This window comes from Arvicanthis niloticus, chromosome 16, assembly GCF_011762505.2.
Source record: "Arvicanthis niloticus isolate mArvNil1 chromosome 16, mArvNil1.pat.X, whole genome shotgun sequence".
NCBI classification, from domain to species: Eukaryota; Metazoa; Chordata; class Mammalia; order Rodentia; family Muridae; genus Arvicanthis; species Arvicanthis niloticus.
Genome location: NC_047673.1, coordinates 9,517,492 through 9,539,628, shown reverse-complemented (window position 1 = coordinate 9,539,628; position 22,137 = coordinate 9,517,492). Strand labels below are relative to the sequence as shown.

General features: G+C 45.1%; 1 protein-coding gene across 3 annotated transcripts in view; it reads right to left on the bottom strand.

Moving 5' to 3' along the window:
- Positions 1–8,574: 8,574 nt before the first annotated feature.
- The window catches only part of Dlgap2 (DLG associated protein 2), a 735,414-nt gene continuing 721,851 nt past the window's right edge, over positions 8,575–22,137 (bottom strand). Inside the window, exons 14-16 of one of the 3 annotated variants that reach the window (XM_034520297.2) lie at positions 15,779–15,870; positions 12,194–12,346; positions 8,575–9,397 (exon numbers count right to left, since the gene is read on the bottom strand). In XM_034520297.2, the coding sequence (XP_034376188.1) occupies positions 9,179–9,397; positions 12,194–12,346; positions 15,779–15,870 (464 nt within the window). In that variant the 3' untranslated portion in view covers positions 8,575–9,178. The remainder of the gene's footprint in view (positions 9,398–12,193; positions 12,347–15,778; positions 15,871–22,137) is intronic. The other 2 variants (XM_076913868.1, XM_076913867.1) reach the window with 2 other exon arrangements.

The window sequence follows — 22,137 nt, the reverse complement described above, 5'->3', positions numbered from 1 at the left end:
CCAACCAACAACAACCAACCAACAACCAACAACAACCAATAACCAACAACCAACAACCAACAACCAACAACCTACCAACGACTAACCAACAACCAACCAACAACCACCAACAACCAACCAACAACTACTAACAACCACTAACAACCAACAATCAACCAACAACCAACCAACAACAACCACCACCAACCAACCACCAACCAACCAACAATCAACCAACCAATAACAACCAACCACCACCAACCAACAACAAACCAACAACAACCAACCAATAACCCATCCCACCTCTTAGGGCTCTAGCATTTATCTACCCTCTGAAAAGTCCCCAGAATTCCCAATGCCAGACAATCACAGAAACTCTGTGGCTGGCAAAATCATGCCTCTGCTAGAGCACAAGGCAAATCATAGTCAGCTGCTGTGGACAATCTGAAGCAGTCCCATATCCCATACCTGAGATTAAAATGAAAACATATTTTTATAAAATATGTGTTTTTTTTAAACCCCAAATTCCAGAATTCTCATTACAAGCTGGGAAACTGAGGAGAAGGACCAGAGAGGGGCTGGCTTGAGAGCCATGAGGTGGGGTCTGTGCAGTCATATGAGTTTATAAATGTGGTCTGCATCTTTATTTAATCTTGGCCATGCTAAATGTGTTGATATAAGACTGAATTTCACTCTATGTTCTGAAAGACTTTTCTAGTCTCATGAAATCATTTGCAAATGGATTTTCATCTGTGTCAGACTCTAATTGTTTAGGAAAAACTATGCAGTCAATTTAAACTTCAATGAGGGCTGTTGAGGAACACTTCTAAGAACAGACTGAGGCTCTGGGCTGCAGAGCTCAAAACCGTGAGTATGCTGTAAAATCTTTTCCTCTTCCCTGAAGCACATTGGTGAAGTGCTCTCCACTTAATTAAGGAGCAAGTAACCATCCTCAGAGTGTATTAAGTGACAGTAACTAGAGAGCTCGCAAGGAAAAAAAAAAAAAAACTAATACAAATAAGGGCCAGAAGTCCCCAGAGTCCTTGGATTCACAAGGCAGCTCATTCAAAACGTCAAATATCGGAAATGAGCTGAAAACTTTGCAATTGCTGCAGGTTACATTTTCTAAAGATCACCTCTTCCATTGCTTCTTTTATGTGATGGATCATTACCTGGCTTATGGCTTACACATGTAATACTGGCACTCAGGAGGTTGGGGCAGAAGCATCAGGAGTTCAATATCCATCCATCCATCCATCCATCCATCCACCCACTCACCCCACCCATTCATCCATGTATATGTATATATTTATATTATTTATGTGTACATATATGTGTGTGTAATAGATTACACACACACACACACACACACACACACACACACACACACACTTTTCATTAAAATAGGTTAGTTCCACAAAAGAATTTGAATAGAAAGGTCAAGGAGTCTCTGTGACCTTTCTCTCTTCTTCTGGTGTCATTTCTAGTGCTGTAAGAAAATACAGTGACAAAAAGCAGCCCAGGGCTCAAAGGTTCACTCTAATTCACAATTCCAGGTTGTAGCTCATTACTGAGAAGAAAGCACAGCAGCAAGGGCTTGAAGGAGCGAGTCACCTCACCTCCAGTCAAGAGCAGAGAGGAATAAATGTGTGTAAATTGAGTGCTCAGCTCATGGTTTCTGTCCTTTCACAGTCCAGGAGCCAAACTGAGAATGGCACTGCCCAAACTGGTTGGGGTCTTCTTCCAACTGCAATTAACACAAGCTATTGAACATGAGTATTGGGAAAATGCGCTCCATTTCCATCCCTTAGGAGAGACCTAACCTACATGGAGGCAACTTGGGTTCTTGGGTAGTGGAGCCTTTCTGTCCTTCTACACAAAGGCCTTGGTACTATGTCATTAGTCCCCAGCTCTGCCTGACTGCACCCAGGATGTATGGGTCTTTGTGTGACCTATGTCAGTTTCCCCTGTAACTGTAAGGTGTGTGAAACCCATTAACCGAATACTGCAGTGTTGACTGATGGGTCATGCTAAACCATGACATTCTGCATATACATTAAATACATAGCATCGAGGAGTGTCTACTTCTTTTTATGCCTGTGTATGTACATGATGTATGCACATGAGCATGTGTGTTGGGGGTATGTGTACGTGTGTATATTCATGTGAAGGCCAGAGGATGACATCAAGTGTTTTCCTTGACCAGCCTCTATGTTATATATTGAGGCAGGATCTCTTATTTGAAGCCAGAAATCACAGGTTTGGTAGTCTGTTAGCTACTCTTGCTTCTGCTTTCTAGATAGATAGCATTCACATGGGTGCTAGGAATATGACCTCAGGCCCCAAAATATTACCTACTGAGCTATCTCTCTAGCCCCTAATTCATCTTAATGTATATACCCAGGATATTTAAAACAATAAAATATATAATAGAGGAGAACTGTAATCTTTTATATAAAACTCTTTGATCTATATTTTCTGAATTTAAAATAACACAGAGAACTTACTCCAATAAAAGTAAATAATTACTTTTCTCCAAAAATTTAATTGCAGAACTATTTACAGGAGGTGAATATTGGCAATACAGACATCAAATGAAAGAGGTGTTATCATAGAAGATTCTGGACAACGATGTTTCCATAGTTACCTAAGAGTAAACATAAAAAATAAAAATAAAAACCTCACAGAGGAAAGAAAACTTAAAAAAGCAATCTTTAAAAAAACGACTTATAATAATGACCAACGTTCTGACAAATTATTAATGAGAAGGAAGAAACAGTGTTGGCAATGGGTGATACATCAGATAGGATACTGCATGCTGGGAAGCAGGATTTATCAAAAGAACCCCAAAAGGCATGAGTAAGAGACTTACATAAAATAGTTTAGTTCTGGTGAGCGTAATTCTGTACAGTTTGAATATTTGGCACTCTGTCGATCCTTGTCATGGGTATTATTTTATATGTATATTTATTTATATATATATATATTTATATACTTTTAACCTTTAACTAAATTGCTAGTCTCTGCTCTAGCATTCCTTGAGTCCCTACAGGAGGCATTAAACTCAGTCTTTAGGCCACGCCTGGGTTTTGGCACACAGTATGGAGGGTGGGTAGAGGGTTGTGTCTCTACAGAAGAGTACTTGGCCAGAGGTAAGTGGCTATTGTTGGGAATTAAGCAGCCTGGTTCTCGCTGCTCATTAGGGGACACCTTCCTGAATGCAGCAAACCAATTGAAAAATGGAGGGAGGATGACGATTCTTGTGGAGCCCTTTGAAGGTGACTAAGTGTCTGAGATGGCTAGAGTTGGGTGGAGAACTAGGGTCATGGGCAAATGGCTTCCTAAGGTCCCACAGTCAACCTTGGCTTCTATCCTTGAGCTTGCAGACGTGCATCCGAGTCCCCCTATGGAGACCACTGCTCAGAAGATAAACACGTACACGAGTCCTGCCACCCCTTTCTCTATGACCGCCTCTCTTGCACCGCACATGGGAAGTCTTGGAGCCCAAGGCTTTCAGATTCAGAATAAGCACCAATGATTAAGAGTCTCCTAAAATCTAAGAAAATCGGGAGGTAAAACCGCTGTTAACCTTGGTTTGTGTGTATACAAAATCTTTTAAAAAGTAGTAGTTTTGTAGGTGACTAATACGTCCTCTGAAAAGGAGTCATCTGTCAGATGTTGAGACGAAGATAACAAGGTTATTTCTTTTAAACAGTGGATCAAAATGCCAGGGTTCGGACAGCAACTCATAACACGGTGGTGGTTTTTTTTTTTTTTTTTTTTTTTTTTTTCAGCATGGCGAGAATGGAAAAGTTTCTTCTCAGAGTATCTGTGTGTTCATCCCTGCAGTGGGCAGGGTAACGATGCCAGAGTGGGGGACTAGGGATGGAGTCCGCACCTCTGCAGTGACTGTGCTGCAGGTCTGAGTCCATCTGTGCTCTTCACACACACACACACACCTCTGTTATCTGACCAGATTTGTTCTTGGATCACTTTACCATATCAACAACATCTGTCAAGTTCACCTAGGAGGGGCTGAGCTGGCAAAAACATCTCCCAACTCTTGTTGGTGTTGGCCAGTCTTGTTCATGGAAGAGTATAGAAACTGAAGTCAGCAGGAAAAGAAGTTCCGGGCTATTATGTTCCATTTCTGGGCCTCTGTATTCTTGTTTTGACCTCCTGCCTAGGCAGAACAGGACCCCAAAGTAAATGTCCCTCCTTCTTGTACCCTAGCTAGCTGTCAGCTTCATGCATAGAGTGGGGGGGCCACAGCACACCGAGGAGAGCCCAGGCACAACTCTCAAATGACAATACACATTCATCATAGACCTCTAAGCTCAAAGATGCCAGAGGGGTTATGTCACCAACTCCTCATCGCACCTGCCTTCGAGGGAGGTAGGGACAGTAACACTAATGCCACATCATGGAAGAGAAAACAGAACCCTGACTCAGGGCAGGTTACTAGCAGTTGCATGCATCAGCTCTGGCAGCTTGGCTGAGCCTCAGGGCTCCCCATGCCTTTTCCTTGATAGCTTTAACTTCTGGCTGCCACCCTGTGTAGAGGCACCTAGCCTGACTGGGAAGTATGCCGCCTCCAGTTTGCTGCCCCTCGCCACTCAGCACAGGAAGCACAGAGGCACAGGCATGACTTCAGCTGATGCGGTGTGTTCAACTCACAGCAGCTGGGACAGGGAATGATGTGTTGCAAAGTTCACTCAACAAGGTAGCTGAGGCCACTGCTAACCAGGGGCCATCATGGTCTTGATCTCTTAAGCCTGTTTCCTGGCTTTAGGAGTCCAGGTTTGATCCAAACCTACTTAGAAGTATAAACGGCGAGTGGTCAGAAGTAAGAACTCCTCAGAACGTCCAGTGAACATAGTTTGAAAACTATAAAAAATGATAGTGGTGACCATGAAGGTCGTAATATGTTAAATTTGCAGTAAGAACGTGAGAGACGCTCGGAAATGGCTGGAGGAAGAGTGTGCATGAAAGCATGTGACTTGAGAAAGTATGCCTGTGCTCTGGGCTTCAAGTCTGTCACCACTGGGCTGAGCATGGGGGCTTAGGTGTCCTCTCTTGCTCATTATTGCTCCAGATAGCCAGTTTTCTTCATGATATAGTCCCTCAGGGGATTGCCGCCACCTCTCCAACCTCTGAGGGAGTTCCTGTCATCAGCAGGAAAGATCCTGCTGACTTGTCAGCCTGAGTCTCTCTGACATGCTACCTGTCAGCTTCTGTCCATGTGGACATCCTGTCCTTGAGCTGTGGTCAGAGAACCCTGAGCAAGATGGCTGACAACAGGGAGAAAGCAGCTGAAACCTGACCTTCGTGCTCCTCAGAGGGTGACTGGATCCCAGTGCATCAGAAGCACGGGAAGGCCGGCTCACACCTGATTATCTCACAATCAGTTGCAAAGTCCAGTATCTGCTACTCTGCTGCCAAAAGTTTTGGACCAAGAGAGTGATGGTGCATGTCTATAATCCTAGCACCCAGCAGAAAGAGGCAGGGCAATTTGCACAATTGAGGCAAGCCTGAACTACACACAGTGAGACTCTAACTAAAAAACAAAAATGTTTGGCCCAAGCCAGACAGCTGTTCTAAGGTGGGGAGTTCTATGACTGCTACAGGCACTTGGACCATGTGTCCACAAATGTCACCGGATTTCCAGAGAAATCTCGTCCTGGGGTCCTGAGGTTGGGACGTATAGTGAACAGACAGAGGGAACAGATGTAAGCAAGGGTGGTAAAAACAGGGCTTGCTCGTTACACTAACAAAAGGCAGAAATCAAGATGGGGTGAACTGGGACAGACACCCCAGGAAGCAGGATCCATCTATGCCCCGTGCACTGTTTGCATTATTCTAATGGTAAGGTGGCCATGTCCACAGAGGCCAGCTGGGTGACTGCCTCTACTCTGCGGCTAATCATTTTGTGTATATATATTTTTGAGGCAGTCTTAGATATAATTTGTATTTTTCCCCCCTAAGGATTTACTTTGTACTAAATAGTTGAAGTCTTCAGGTGTGGTTCGAAGTTAAAAGTGTGGCATTTTCCTTTCAAAAACAAGGTGATTTCTGGGTATAAAACGCGTTGGCTCCTCTAAACACACCATTCTGGATTGGTGATAAAAACCTGGGAATGATCAACTCTGGAGACATCTGTCTTCACAATAACCACACCAGGAACAAATAGAGATGCCAGGGAAAGGACACTGTCTTGTCCCTCAGGCACATCCTTCCCCCTGGTCATGCCCTCCAGTTGTACTTCCTTTCCCACTGTTTTCCACAGGTCTGCACGGTAGAGTCCAGATCAGCCTGATGACATGAGAAAGGGGTTCGGAACTGGTGACACTCAAGTCTCTCCCGTGGATGGTGGCATCTTTAGGGATACAGGTGTGCTGTTATAGATAACAAGGGGTGCACCGTGTTATTGCCTGGCTTTGTATCTATTTTTTCCTTTCTTTCGTGTTTTGGATGAGATCATAGGGCCACAGGAGAACTCCACACCATGAACCTCCTGAAAGAGACTGAACTAAAGGAGCTGGAGGGACCAGCGTGTACACACGACGGATGCTGTTTGCCCTTGCCAGGATGATGCAGTACACACCCGGCTTATCTTCTTGTTCCACAACAAGAGCGTCACATGCATGAGACCTGAAGGTATTGCACTTATGAGGGGATGTGAACAGCTAACGCTCCATTAGGACTAGCAGCAGGTGTTTGTTCAGCCATTAAATAATAATCTTTGGAAGCTAGTGAACCAGATAGGGGCACATTTTTTTCACGTTAAAAGAGGGGGGGCCACCATGCAACTCAAGGAAGGAAGATTTGCTCAGCTGGGGAATGTTCAGGCCAAGGCTTTGGGGTAATGTTGGATGAGGAATGAATATAGACAATGTAGTTAACCAAAACTAGTAGATGCTTTGTTCAAGTTGGGTCCATAGAATTTTGGGTTTATGGCAAACGATGATTGTCTAATGTTGCAATCTGCTTCTGTGTAGTATGTCGTGTACATCTGAGGAAATGATGGGAAAGACTGCCAGATGTCCTCATGGGTATGGGCAGCAGGGACATTTGCATTCCGCATTTCCTTCGGCTAGGGGATGAACATCGGTTCTGTTTTCCTCTGGTTACGTCTAGAGAGTTCCTCTAGGATACACTGCTTTCCAAGTCTGAAATACCAGTGCTTACAGCAGCACACTTGTTTGTAACTCAGTGGCATGAGCCCATGAGGAAGCATCATTGTTATATACTATTCAGGATTTACATATTTATTTAGGTAGAAAATGCTTTGAACACTCTGGGGAAATAGGGCTTGGTGATAGAAGAATATTTTGGGCGTTATTATTATTTTTTGCAGTTTTAAAGGATATACATTCGTATGATTTTTGCTTCCAAATATGTTTTAAGGCTGTTTGGTAAAATATATACCAGATACAAGGCTCGATTTATAGGGTTTTGCTATTACAGGAAATTCTTAACTACTCAGCTTTAAAAAAAAAAAAAACAAAAAAACAAAAACAAAAAAAACAAAAACAAAAACAAAGTAAAACTTTGAGGCCTGACATGCTGTAACATCAACCGTGCCCCCCATGCGGAATGGAATGGAGAGGACGAGGAAGAGGCCGGCGTAGTCCTGGTATCGCCCCAGCCCCAAGGCTGTCTCGCTGGGTACCCACGTGGAGACCAGTGATGTGGTCAGGCTGCAGCTGGGGGCACTGGGGACGGTTTAAAGTGCGAGTCACAGGGAGAACACAAAGTGCTACAGGCTGTCGAAAGCTTTCCGCCTATGGCTGAGCACACGGTGCTCCTTAAAGCAGTAAGGGGGGGGGGGACCTGGGGAGGGAGGGGGGGACCCTGCCTATAAGTGAAGAACAAAGAACTCTGAGATCAGGGCTGTGGGCAATCTGACCACTCTTTGTGGCATCTGAACTTCCATGCAGAAGTCATAGAATGAGATCTTAGCTGTAAACATCATGTACACAAAACCCATTAATCAGAGCCTCTCTGCACCCCCAGAGTCTGACGACTGATTACTTTTCTTAAATTCCTCAGCTGGAAATCACCATGCATGCGCTCTCTCTCTCTCTCTCTCTCTCTCTCTCTCTCTCTCTCTTCATGTCTAACACAGGCAAGAAATATATTCTTAGCTTTAGCAGTACTGCATAGGACAGAGTAATTCTGGAAAAATACAAGCATAAACTAACTTTTCTTCTTTACCATTTTTAAAACCGATATACTTACCACTCACATTCATCTATCTCATATGGTTTACAACATCACAACTGGCATCTTAAACAAGCAAACTCCTTTAAAGGTACCCTGGGAAGTCAAGTTTGATAGCCGTTTGAGAACGCACGTAACATATAGAAAAAGTCTATGTAGCTTAAACAATGAGTAAAGGAAATGTTGTGTGTGATGGTTTAAGTTACCAAGGGATAAAATTACCACGACTATATCTTAGTATTTTTTTTTTTCCTCTTTGTATTCTCTGGACTCCTGCCAGAACTTTCCATGGGTCCCTCTCTTAGAGGAGCGTTCAGCTTAGCTTTCAACGTAAACATTCTATGCTAGATCTTTTTTTTTTTTTTTTTTTTTGGTGGGGGGTTCAGCCTTGACATTTCCTTTTAGAGAACCACCTGGTGGGGACCTTGGAGAAACCCTTTCCTGTCATCATAATGTCAGCCAAGGAACTTGTGCTTCCTGTGGCGACAAGACCAGTGAGGACAGCAAGGGCATGGGGCAGCTTGGCTGGGGAGAGTAACTCAGGAGAGAGGGAACGGGTTTGTCTGTCTTTCCGGCCCTTCGAGTTGTAGCACCTTCCACTTGGATGTCTAATGCCTCTTGAGAGTGGGGAGATGCACCCGTTTATAGTGACCTCTAGTTATCACACAATTTATAAAAATATAAATAACAAAGTGAAAGCTAGGGTCCATCTCAAGAGGCCACTTGGCAGCCCTCTGAGAACAGGGACGTAAGTCTGGGCTCACCAAGCCTGTTCCTCGGAGCCAATGTCCTTCAGAGTCAATCTTGCCATGAGCTCGGCAAACTAGGAATTGGAGCGTCCACTGTCTACGGTGTAGAGAACACGGCAAGGGCGAATCCAGTGGAGGGTGAGACAGAAACTACCAGGTAGGCAATAAACTGTACAAGCATTTTGTGAAAAAAAACAAAACGAGGCGCGCGTGGCCGCCTCTGGTCCTCAGAGCCGCGTCTGCGCCTCGGGGATGTAGATCTCAATGCTGTCTGCCCTCTCCGTGGCAGAGTTCTGGCGGAACGAGGCGGCTCTCTTGGCTGCCATGAGCCGGCGCCGGGCTTCCTGGCGCTGTCTGTCTGGCAGGTCCAGGGACTTTTCCCTCGTGATGGGGAATTTCCCCTTGGGGGGCTTCTTTGGTATCGGAGGGGGGATCTTCCTTTCTTCCTGAAAAGCATCACAAGTCAGAGGAGGTCAGGGAAGGTCATGGGGAGATCACAGAAGTAAGTGGTAGGGTATCTGAAGATTCATCGGGGTGGAGGTCTGGGTAAGGTGTGTGTGGGGGGAGCTCAAGGGGAAAGTAGAAGGGGTTGGAGGAGAGGTGAGAGGTCATGGCAAGGTCAGGGAGGTCATGGAGAGTCATGAGGAAGACAGAGGGAAGTGAAGGAGAGGTCATTAGAGGTCAAGGGAAAGTCACAGGGAAGCCAGATGTGCTGAGTCCCAGAGCCCGGGTTCATCCAAGTTCCCCTTGATTTCTTGCCCCTGTAGACACTGCCAAATTCACCCCCATTGATGCCCGATGGGACAGCTTCACCTTTCTGCATTCACCTTTCTAAATTCCTCATTTTCAGTGGAGGCTGAGGACTTTGGGGTACTGTCTACCGATAAGAAAATAAACTGCATCTCAGCACAGATATCCCCTTAGCTCTGGCATACTGGAGTTCTCCCTCACCCCACACTTACGGAAGCATCATCCTACCTGAATGTTGGCAATGTCTTGAGGGAGTGTGGAAGGGGTCACTTGATCTTTATGTGGCAGGATGCACATTCATGAAAATCATCTTATATGGACAGAAACCCTAGGGATCCCTCAGCTAAATTCTCAATCATGAGCCTAAACCCACATGGACTCTATTGTAAGCATATGCATGTATATATATATATATATATATATATATATATATATATTTCCCTTAGCTTTTATTCTCAAATAATTCATACTCAAAAATGTATGCACCTCCAGAGAGATAACTTGGACAAATCAGAAATATACACAACATATGCAGAGGCCTGGTGACTATTTCATGAAGGATTTGTACCCCGGGATAGTACTCCTGAAGGCAAATCTGGACCTCTCCCCAATATTGGAAGACTCCCTCCTAAGTAGAGAACTCTGATCTGAGTCTCCGTGCTTAAGCTGTGTTTGGTACTGGAACCAGGGCAGCGTGTGCCCATGCCCACAGTGGCCCCTGAGTTTGGAAAAGGTGAGAAACGGTCTTGGTATTTGACATTTGTTCCTAAGGCTGGATGCCATGGCCCACCCTGGACTCCCTGGCTTGCCTCTTAGATTATTCAGAAGTGCAACTTCCATATGAAGCTGTTCAGCTCTCCCCTTCCTCTTTTAGTAGCTCTGCAATAACCTGCGAGAAATGAACATTCCTTGTGAGCTCCCTTTTCGAGGGGCTTCAGAGCCAGCGGGCTCTAGTAGAGGGACAAGGGAGAGATAGGAACCTTGCAGTGCTTGGCACTCTGTCCCCAGAAGCACCTAGAAGGGACAGGCTTTCCTTTAAGGTGTGAACTTGCCCCTCTGCACTGGGGTGAGTGTCTTGAACAGGAACACATTTCACAGGAGACTAGGTCTGTGTGGGCTTTCCATTGCTCTTGGTCCCACAGGAGTGTAAACTTCAGGGGCTGCTGTCTGCATGTGGGTTACATGTCTGCTTTCATTATTCCATTCATGGGCCATCTTCAGGCAGTGTGGGCTTGCTTCTGGGTTCCACATCCTTCCCATTATCTGCTAGAAGGAGTTTGTTCAATGTTCTCAGGGACATGTGAGCCTGGTGGGTTTGAGCCTCAGGAGCCACCAGCACTACCTAAGAGAGCCCAGACAGTGAGCGCCCTCACGGGCTTTCATCCTAACCAGTAGCTACACATTAAGCGGCACTTCCCCAAACTGTTAAGGATCTGTTTGCACTGTAACTTGATTCTACTTCATTTTGAGACAGAGTCTCATGGTTTATTTTAGGTCTCAAACTTACAAACCAACTTTGGCTTTTCAAGTTTTGGGAACTCAGGGATATACTACTACCACATCTAATTGGAATTTTAAACAAAAGAACTGCATTTATTTAGTGAGGGTATGTGTGGGTGATGTGTGTGGGTGTACATATGCCACAGTGCAAGTGTGGAGGTTGGAGGACAATGTGTAGGAATTAGACCTCCCACCATGTAGCTCCTGGGACCAGCCTCAGAGCATTAGGCTTGGTGGCAAACACCTTTACCCACTGGGCCATCTCACTGGCCCTATTAGCTGTAACTCACTTTAATGGACTGTATCTGTCTAGAAAATTCAGATCTTGATTACTTCTCTAGGGATCGTGTAAGTCGACGCATGCATCTCTGACTTGAGCTGCCTTCCAGTGCTCTCTTGAGATGATGTCACCATGCAGCAGAGAGCCACATTCAGATTTAATGCAAATTTTCCAGCCTATTTAAGGATGATGAAACTCCATAGGAAGACCGCACTCTCAGACTGCTCCAAAAGGTTTAAATGCAGCCTTGTCCTTAGCTCTCTTACACGGACCAGGAAAGTATATTTGGATAGAAGAAGACTGTCATCTTAGCCAGACCTAAGATCTTACCTGTGGGAGATCCACTAAATACAATCCAAACAGAAGTTGGATGAAAATGAGGCAGGATTTATCCCTGGAGGAAGCTAGATTATAGATGTAGAAATCTTTCCTGGTGACTCAGATGTCTGTGTACCAGAGATATAGTAAGACACCCACTGCTAGTCACATATCTAGGATTCCAATCCTGTCCTCGTGTGTATGTGCTTGTAACACCCCACCCCCCACCCTCACCCCGACCCCCCCACAACACACACACACACACCCTCACACACAATCTGATCCTGTATCAATAACTAAAGGTGGGGAAATCAGCTATTGTCTAGCACAGGAGCGGGCACCAAAAGCCTACAAGCATAGTGCTCGGGACCACCGTACCACGTGACTGCATTACCTTTCTTTCGGGCGACTCTATTATCTTCCAGTCATTGAGCTTCAGCTGGTGCAGTTCATCAAACTTCATGCTGACATCTTCCACAGACAGCTGCAGCATATCCCAGTAGCCGGCCAGATCCTGGGAGGTCGGTCTTGGCATGGCGCTGGGGTCCTGTGGACACACAGGCAAGTTAGGGAGGCTGCTCTGTCTTCTGTAAGTCACTCAAGGAATCAGACCAGGAGGAGTTCCTCTCATTTGAAACAAGGTAAGAGACTCTTCATGACCCCATAGAAGTTCATCTCAGCCCAGGCATATGCCCGCAGCTTACAAACAGGTAGCGTAACCCTTTAACATTGTTTCAACTTGAAAATCCTGGGGGTAGAATGTAGCTTAGTGGTAAGGATACTTGCCTAACATGTACAAATTCTCTGGGCTCCATCCTTCAAATGGTTTGCAGCTCGAGAAAGCAGTAGAGTCATGTGACTTACTCAGAAGGGAAAGACTACCCTGCGGTTAGGCCATAGGATCTTGGCCATTTGGTTTTTCATTGTGTTTATTTTGATGGGCTGTAGTTCTAGTTCCGAGGATCAAGTATGACTTCAAAAGGTAATATGACTTCAGTTTCCTCCCGTGGAGAGTCAAGTCCATCTCTTAAAGGAGAAAAGACTCAAGAATACCCCCTCCCACTTAACTCAGCCTGTCCAAGGGGTGCTACTCCACCGTTCACAGTATAAGCGCCTAGGCTTGTTCTCAGTCCAAGAGGCATCTCACTTCTGCGCAGTGTATGGTCCAATTGGTTCTTACTGTGACAGTCCAGTGCCAGTTCTGTGTGTGGCTCCCTGACTCAGTCAGTGTAAGGTTGGCTCATCCTGTAGACTTACACAATCAGACATTTGTTCGAAAGTGCCTACACTGTTTAGATTTCATCAGTGGTTCAGGTTGAATATTGTTTGGTTCACCGTTGATTTAGCTTGAGTTGATGCTAACACGGAAACTATACCCATTGTGCACCAGTGCCTTTTCACAGTTCACAGGCACCCAAACAACAACCTATGCTATCAGGGAGGGTCACAGGGTAGAAGGTGAACTCACACAATGTGCCCATTTCCTCCCAAGTGGGATTCAGAGCTGGGCTCTGCTGTTCCGGTCTGTTCTTTCAATGAACCACTAGAGGGCGACGTCAGTCCATACTTCTGCCAAGCTGAGGCTGACTCTGACAGTATAAGCTTCCTTCTGAGATTTGTAACTTACTCTGCTTTGAGTGTGTGGGAGTGAGGGGGATAGCTACTTCATAGCTACGTAACAAATTGCCCACACCTGGACAACTGGGAGACACCTGGAGGCAGTCTGTCTTTCCCTAGGGTCATTTCTTAGACTCAAGGATGGGCAAACCTCCTAAAATGTCTACCATAAGCAGTGGCGCCAGCAACCATGAACCACAGCTTTGAGAGCAAATAATACTCTCTGTCTTCTGCCTATGTCTTCTGACGCTGCCCTCCAATGAGGGTCTCAGAGATCCCAAAGAGAAACCAAAAGTAAAGAAGACAGCCAACCAGATTTTTTTTTTTTTTTTTTTTTTTTAACTTGAAAGGCCTCAAAGATGTCAGGGAGTATCATTTCAAGGCCAAATCAGCTTCATCCGATGCAGAAGAGGGGCGTATTTAATAGGCTCAAGGGTAAGCTTTGTCCTCCGTGCTGCATGATCTGTATTGAGAGTCCGCAGAGGCTGTCTGGTCACCCTGACTACAACCACACAGCACAGCATTCCTTATGATCAAACCAATCTTGCCTAGGTAGTACGTAGAGGAAGGCAGGGCCACACAGAATAGCCAAACGTTTATCTAGTTTCTTCCAAGGTCGCAAACCTTCCAGATTACTGACAAATGTCGACAAAGCTTTGTGCCAAAGGTGCCATGTTGTAACACTAAATGTCGTGCTGAACTTTAATGGGCTAGCAGGAAAATGTTAGAGAAAACATTATCCTTAATGACCCTGATGAAGGACCTGGATCTGCAGCTCTGGAGGGCCTCACCTGCATATTCAGTAGAACACGCTGGAAGTTCAGCATCTCCATATAAGCTAACAAGCACAGCATGGTCAGAACACCTGCTGCCTTCACTGTGACAGGCCCAGCAGAGCCTTTCGCCTTTATGGAAAATGTTTGGTATTAAATGTCAGGACTGTAAAATTCCCTATAAAGAACTATGGATATAATTCTTGTTTCTCATGGAGTTATGAGTGTTTTAGTCAGAAGAAACAAAACAGTGTGTATGCATGCAGCAAATGGCTACATGCATATGTTGATATGGGTTAGTATGCATGAACATACATGTAGGTGTATAAATTTACACACATACATATTCATACATATACACACATATGTACATGCATATACATATATATACATATATAGATATAGAGATAGAGCTATATAGAGATGTAGACATAGATATATAGAGATGTATAGGTATAGGTATAGGTATAGACAGATGAGTTTCTCTTTGCCAGGAAGACCCAGGATCAGTGCCAACTGCATTCATAAATCGAGCTCAAGACACATTCATTTCTGTCCTCACTATAGGATATGCAAAGGCCAAATGACGTCTACGATTTCTTCTTAATCTCTTCACATGAATATGCTCAATACCTTCACCCCCGCCCCCCGCCCCCAGTTGATTTTCTTTCCTTGTGACCTCGGCCATCATAGCAATTCATTCCCTATCTCCTCTTCTGAGGTATTTTCTGGGAGAGAACCCAAGTAGAGGAGGAATACAGTCAGACCCTCCCTCCTCCCTCATGCCCTCCTCAGTCCCTGTTGTAGCTTCCGCCTGGAACCTGGGCTTAAGAGGTGTGAGTTGCTGTAGAGAACGAAGGTATGTGAGTCCCAGGTGGAGTGTGCATCCCTAAGGATGCTGGTCCTTGGAGTTATGTGTGTATCGCCAGGGCAAGATGTGTGGGCTTCTGAACCTTAAGAACGTCTCCAGGGCTAAGGGTATAAGTGTCCTGAGGTGGGGCGTAGGTAGGTCCCTAAGGCTGAGGTATGGCTCATCAGGGACAATTTGTAGCTCTCCAGAATTGGCATGTGCGTCTAGGGCTGGTCTATGTTCTCTCCTACCCCTGCATAGGAGCACTTTGACCAAAGAGGAGTGTCATAGTCTGAATAAGAATTACCCCTCCCCCCCCTCATTGGCTCATATGTTTGAATTCTTGGTCCACACTTGGTTGAACTGTTCAGGAGAGGATTAGGAGGTGTGGCCTTGTTGGTAGAGGCACGTCACTGGGGTACAGCTTTGAGGTTTCAAAAGCCCACACCATTGCCATTCACAGTTAGCCCTTTCTCTTCCTGGGTTGTGTCTCAGTTTGAAGGCTTTTAGCTATTGCTTCAGTGTCATGCTAGCCCGCTTACTGCTGTGCTCTGCACCCCAATGATCATGAACACACCCTCTGAAACTGTCAGTTCCTAATAAACTCCTTCTCTTATAAGTTGCCTTGGTTGTGGTGCCTTGAAAAGTCACAGCAACTGAAAAGTAACGGGAAGATTCTGTGACCGCGCAGGCTGCACACATCTCGGCGTATTGGGGATGGGCTTCCCACGCCACTTACCATGTTCTGCTGACAAAGCCAATAAAACTGCTGGAACTTCTGGGACATGAGCAGCTGGGCACTTCCCACAGCACTCCGGATCTTTCCTAGAACTGGGAGACACAGGGATGATTAAAACCCAGTCATCCATAACAAATCAAGAACGTCTGGCATCCAGCTAGCTGGGACCAGAACTTCTGTCCATGCTTTTGCGCTGGGGTTGAGCTTAGTGTGGACCACGCTGAACGCATCCACCAGCTGAAGTTTCCATTCCTTCCCAGCTCATGAGGATACAGGAAGACAACCAAATGCCAGCTACGAGGGTTTTAGCACTGGGTACTGGGGATGATTTAGCTCTGTAAGGTGATGGACACTACAGAATCTCCTTGTTTTGGGTCTTGAGTTTATTGAGCTTTGATGTTCAGGTGAGTCCTTTGAGTTGGGGTTCCAGAAGACCCCACTCACTAAACCTCCAATGGTAACTCCTCAGTTTTGAGAAAAACTGCATTGGTATCTGCCATCTCAGTGAATTCAATTAAACTACCAGGGAACTGAGGGCAGCTATCTTTTGGCAATGGCACCAGCTGTGTCTCAAACTTAGAGGAGCTACATAGAAGGCAGTCACACAGGAAGATCATGACATGCCTCAGAATCAGCCAAAGGGTCACGAGCCACACGGTAGGCCAGACTTACTGGCTTATTAAACCCCTTTGTGAGGTTAATGTCACCCGTGTAAGCCTTACTCGAGGTTCCTCTACAGAGGATTCCCGATCCTCAATGGCTTCGTTTGGTAAGACAAATATTAAATTTAAAATTAGTAAAGAGTATGTTTTTATCCACACAAAGGATTTAAGGCATCATGACAGCTTCTAGATTTAGACTGGGAAAATGGAAGACTTTATCTAAGAATACATAAGGAAAAAAGCTCTGCTTCTTGCTCCAAGAAGCCCTTGAACTTCCTCAGTGTCCTTTCTGTGCTTTCCTGGGACTGAAGCATCATTCTGAAAACAGTTGCTTTGTGGATCCCACGCACATGGGCCTCAGAACCTCCGGGAACCGGCGGGAACTGTTCTTCCTGCTGGATGCCTTCTTCTCTGCCCAGCCTCCCTCACCGGCTCCAGCTCATCCGTCGCCCCCAGAACTTCAACAGTATAGCTACCTAGACTTCTCTCTCTTGTCACTACTTGGTTAGCAGGCTTAGTGGCCTGTGAGTTTCACTTTCAGCTCCCTTGCTGAGCACAGACATCTACCCATGTCAAGTACTTGAAATAAATCATTGCTGCTTTGCTGGTTGGATCTACTCTCCCAGGTTTTTCAGGAAGAGAGCTCTGGTTAGCACCTGACTGCTGTGTGTTCAGTTTGGGGAAAAGTAGCCAAGGACAAGGGGGACAAGTATCTTGGAGTTCTATCCCCAAGGACATAGAGGCAAGAATACCCATTGCTCTGCTTTGAGAGCTGTGCATTCCAATGGGCTAATCATTCACTTGTGGTTTTATCCAGTAAAGTCAACAGAGCTTTCTGATCAGCAGAGGACCAATAAACAGGACCTATGGTGGTAGCCCATGGTGCTTTGTACCAACCCAGCCCAACAGTCATCCCCAGGGGATGGTGCTGATGTCCAGAGACATGCCCTTGGTTTCCTGTAGCTTTCCTCCTTGATGGCCAACTCCCCAAAGACCAGTGATGGCTACAGCCAATCCCAGGGCTAGTTCTTTGAGGACTGAGGATGCATTCAGCAGAAAAGTCCATTGTTAGAATCAAGTGAGGAATGGGTTTGAGCTCCAGGAACTCAAAAACTAAAAGAAACATTGCACATGCACCAGAAGCTGGCATCACAAGTTTTGACCCGATAGGCCAGCTGAAGCTGCTTCTATACTCTTCCTTGGCCTGACTTGAAAAAAAAAAAAAAAGAGCTCAAACAAGTGTGATGAGACAAGTGGAAGATAGCCCTTCAGAAACTGTAGGCTTGTAAGAAGGAATTTTAAGACTTGGTGACTCAGAGGTCAGTCACATGGTCACATGCAGAATATTCAAAGCCAGGGTCCCCCTTCCCCTGTTGAATATCATGTGCTCGAAAAGTGAATAAACATTCTTATTTGGGCTTTCTTTCTTTCTTTCTTCCTTCCTTCCCTTCTTCTTCCTTCTTTTGGCGGGGGGGGGGGGGGGAGGATAGATTTTTATTCTCTAAAATTTGATCATGGAAAATTACACATTTGGGAAAGATTAGAGAGAAAAGTCTAGGACACACCCCTGTCTGTAACTCTTAAAGTGAACAGCCGAGGCTGCAAGTGTTTGTACACACTCCTGAGCCACCCGAAAGCATGTTTTAGCCGACCAGTGGGCAAACATGAGACCACACTGGTTTCCTTTCAGCCTCAGAGAATGGGAGGTTACAGGTCTTGGTATGTTATCTCCATCAGATGGAGACAGGATGAAAGGAGAAGGGAGAAGGGCTGGATGCAGAGGCCCCTGGAGGTGGGTCAGGTCCAACATCCCTTTTTAGAAATGGTTAGGGAAGGGCATCTGAATTGGTGGTGAGTTTCAGATTATTTTGGGTTTGGGGATATTTGTTTATATATAATGACACATTGGGAGATGGGACCCCAGTTTAACCACCAGATTCCCATATGCTTCATTATGCCTTTTACACATGGCCTGCAGCTGCTTCCTATACTGTCTGAGCTCTTGCGTGCTCAACTTCTGCTATGTAGCCGGTTCTACAAGGTCAGGTGTAGAATTTTCTGCTTGTCCTGTCCTGCCACTGCTCAAGATGTTTTGAATTTGGAATTTTCAGGTTTGGATTCAGGCATGTCATGAAGGGGGCAGGGGAAGATGCAAGGACAGAGAGGTGTAGGTGGGGGGACTTGGAACGGAGTCTCAAGAGGGGCAAACATCACACCATCCCTCATTCATACTGGATGCCCTACAGGAAGGTGATCGACAACAGTCTCGGTGTCTAGAAGATGAACACTCTGTTTCTGAAAGGTGGAATTTCTGTTTCATTGTATCTTGTAACACAAGTGATTGATGATATTTAAAAGGACTCATTTTAATCAAATTGTTACTATGAAATCACAGAAGCCATGAATGAATTTGTTTTTTTTTTTTTTTACTAACTTTGTTGCTTTAAATTGTAACACAAAACTCATTTGTTCTATAAAATTTGAAGTTTAAACGCCTAATCTTTTTATTCCTCTTGAAATGGAATTCTGCTGGAGTATCCACAAAAGACTTTAATTTACAATCTTTAGCACAATGCTGAAGAATATAGGGCAATTCTTGCTATGGATTAATGTGGTGCAGTCATTGTCACAGGTCTAAATTAAGCAGTGCCAGGGAGATAAAGCATTCGGGAGCGTGGCTAGAGAGCAGCTGCTAATGGCAGGTGAGCTTGCCCACTTAGTGGACGCCAGTGATCCTATCTGAAACCTCTATTGTAAATAGCTCCCTGTAATTGCAGGGAATTTGAAGTGAAAATTCAATTTATTCTTTACCATTACACTTGCCTAATTTTGTCAGAGTTTCAACAGTGTCCTCTTAAGAGACATAGATAAGGACAGGCACTCAGCAGAATGCAAATTTTCAAAGAACCTGATATAACCCTGGCCTTTGGTGGACCAAAAAAAAAAAAAAAAAAAAAAAAAAAAAAAAAAAAAAAAAAAAAAAAATTGGATTAGCTGCCTTGGCTCTGGATTTATTTTTCATGTGTCTTGTCTAATTTCCAATTCTATGAAAATTTGCTATGAAATCCTAGCAACATTCTAAAACTTGAAGTGGACTTTGCAGAGTTTAAAAGGGTTGTTTGGTATTGACAGCCTCTCTTGGGACTCCCTGGTTATTAATTTTACAGCACCAGAGGTGGCCAACTGCTCCCCAAAATTTCCCTTCAGGTCCCAGGCCTGTTTATTTCCCATTTCTTTGAGGTCACGAGCATCTGACTTTAGTTGCTTGGCCCTCACAAGCTCTTCTCCCACTCTCAGTAAGACTCTGGCCAGCGGATGACACTGGCAGTCTTGCCCCCAAACTGAGTACACCCTCTGGCCTGGCTCCTGCCGGAAGTCCACAAGCAGTGGGTATACACCATCTTACATAGGGCCATGCTATCTATATGCATTTATATACGACACAGTCCTTCCCATACTTCATGCTGCTGTTTGTGCACTGGGATCTGGTTTGCACAGAGGCAGGGCATTACTGTTCCCACTCTCGTGCCTGTTTTCTTCTCTGTCTGCTCCAGAGTCCTGGCCAAGTAGAGACTGGGGCAGTGTCCCTTCAGCTTTGTGCTCCTTAACTATGTTCTGTAGCTGGACATTCCCATCCACAGACAACTACCATCCCTCATGGAATAAGGCCTGGGAGAACCCATGCCCGGCATCCGATCCGATCCGATCCCACTCTGCTATTATGTGACTTGTGACCCTGGTGGTTATTTGTCCTGACTGTGAAAGGGGATCTGGGGTGTCTGATCTCTAAAGGTCTCTCTGATTGCCTGGGCACTTGGCATCCAATTGGGGAGTGTTTGTGTGAGCGGATGTTTGTAGACAAGGAGCCCAACCCGCCCCCCCACCCCCCAAGACCTGACTGTACATGTGCTCCTGTAAGGAGGTCTTGAGATAGTCCCAGCTGTCTATAGTCCCCTACAGTCATGAGATATTTAGGACATTTTGTTTGTTTCAAATGACTTAGTAAGTTTTGGTTTCATTTCACATCCTTACCCATTTGGTTGAGTTCATATGACGATTGCCAAACTCCAGTTTTGCAGGAGTTTCTATTATGTCTTAAATATTTCCATTTTTTGTATGGAAAGTGAGAAGCCTGCACAGTAGGCCTTAACCCGAATCAGTCTGAATTTGGCTCAGGCTAGCCTTTATTAGCCACAGAGCACTGAGTACATCTAGATCCATTCAATCAGTTCAGTGAACTGTGATTACAAAATTATAGTCGGGGTAAGAATTATTTCATGCAATGGAAATTTCAATATTCAGAGCTCAGAGTTTTGGCTTAATAAGCCATTTAATTTAATCTTAATTTTAAAAGTGCAGAGACCAATGACTGGTGCTAAAATAAGACCCAGACTCAGAAGTTATCTTAGTTTCAAGCATTCTTACGGAGACTCATGAACTTGATTAATTCTGGGCTAGGTGTATGTACTAATCATGACAAATGGGAGATACAGCCAGAGTCCCCATCTCTGATCCCAAGGAGATACAGGTGCCCAGGGGAGTAGAACTTAGGGATGTGTCAGAGCTTCTACTTCTTGTCCCTGTGCTCAAGGCTTATAATGTTGAAGTCATGTTCGGGGGAGAAAGAACATGCAAGTCAAGATCATTTAGCTACTATTTCAGGGTTAGTGTCATGTGCGGCTCCCACCCTTCTGTGGACACAGACCAATGCCCTGGGATACTCCATGTGCTTATAATACATGAGAAGGATGTGAATGTTGCCATTCATTAAGCTGGCCCACCTCCTGCCTTCCCTTTCTTCTTCCCAATTGATGTTTGCAGAGGTCCGTGTATGAGGTACCACGGATGCATAAAACACACTAATTGTAATCTCTGCATTCAGAGACCTGGGACTCTCTGGGACAGTGCAAAGACAACCCTTGAGAAACATCAACCCCATCATGGTATGAAATCATACTTCTGCCAGGCAGGTGGAAAGGGTAATGCTTAAGTGGTTAAGTCTTTTCAAGCGGGGGCAGCCCATGGGCTCCCGCTGCTGAGCTCTGTGTCTCATTTTTTTTGACTCCATCTGTTTTCTGGGCCATCAGATTATGGCACAAGTTTTACCTTATCTACAAAGTCACCTAGGAGTTTCCTCTCAGACCTCTGACGAATTTTCTCCATATTTCTCTCATTCCCCTGGTGTCTTCTCTCATTACCTTGTTCTTCCTGGCGAAGACTTCTCCTGGTCCTATGTCCCTCACTGCTACCTTCTATGTAGAAGCTTACTCATTTCTTGTATCATTTTGGCCTACCAAGACTGGCTTGCCCATTGAGTGTGCTTAGTAAACTCTCACTGGGCATAAACATTATTGAACGAGTCCAGAAGATGACACTTACAGTTCACCAAAAGTTAAATAGCACATTTAAGAGACTATAACCAGGAGGCGGGGGCAGTTTACTCTGATCTATGGTTGGCCTAGAGGGGAGCACTTTCCAGAGCCAATGCAGTCAAGCACAGAGATCTCACACACGTTAGCTGTAAGGATGGATCCTACGGCCACATTAGTTACACATAAGTACTTTTGTGACACAATAGGAAATTCACAGTTTTCTTGGATTCCCCCAAAGAGAAAAAATTATAACCCGTGACTGTGCTTCAGCCTAGACACCTTTCATACTTAGGTATTTATCACTTATGTAAAAGGAATTGGCCTC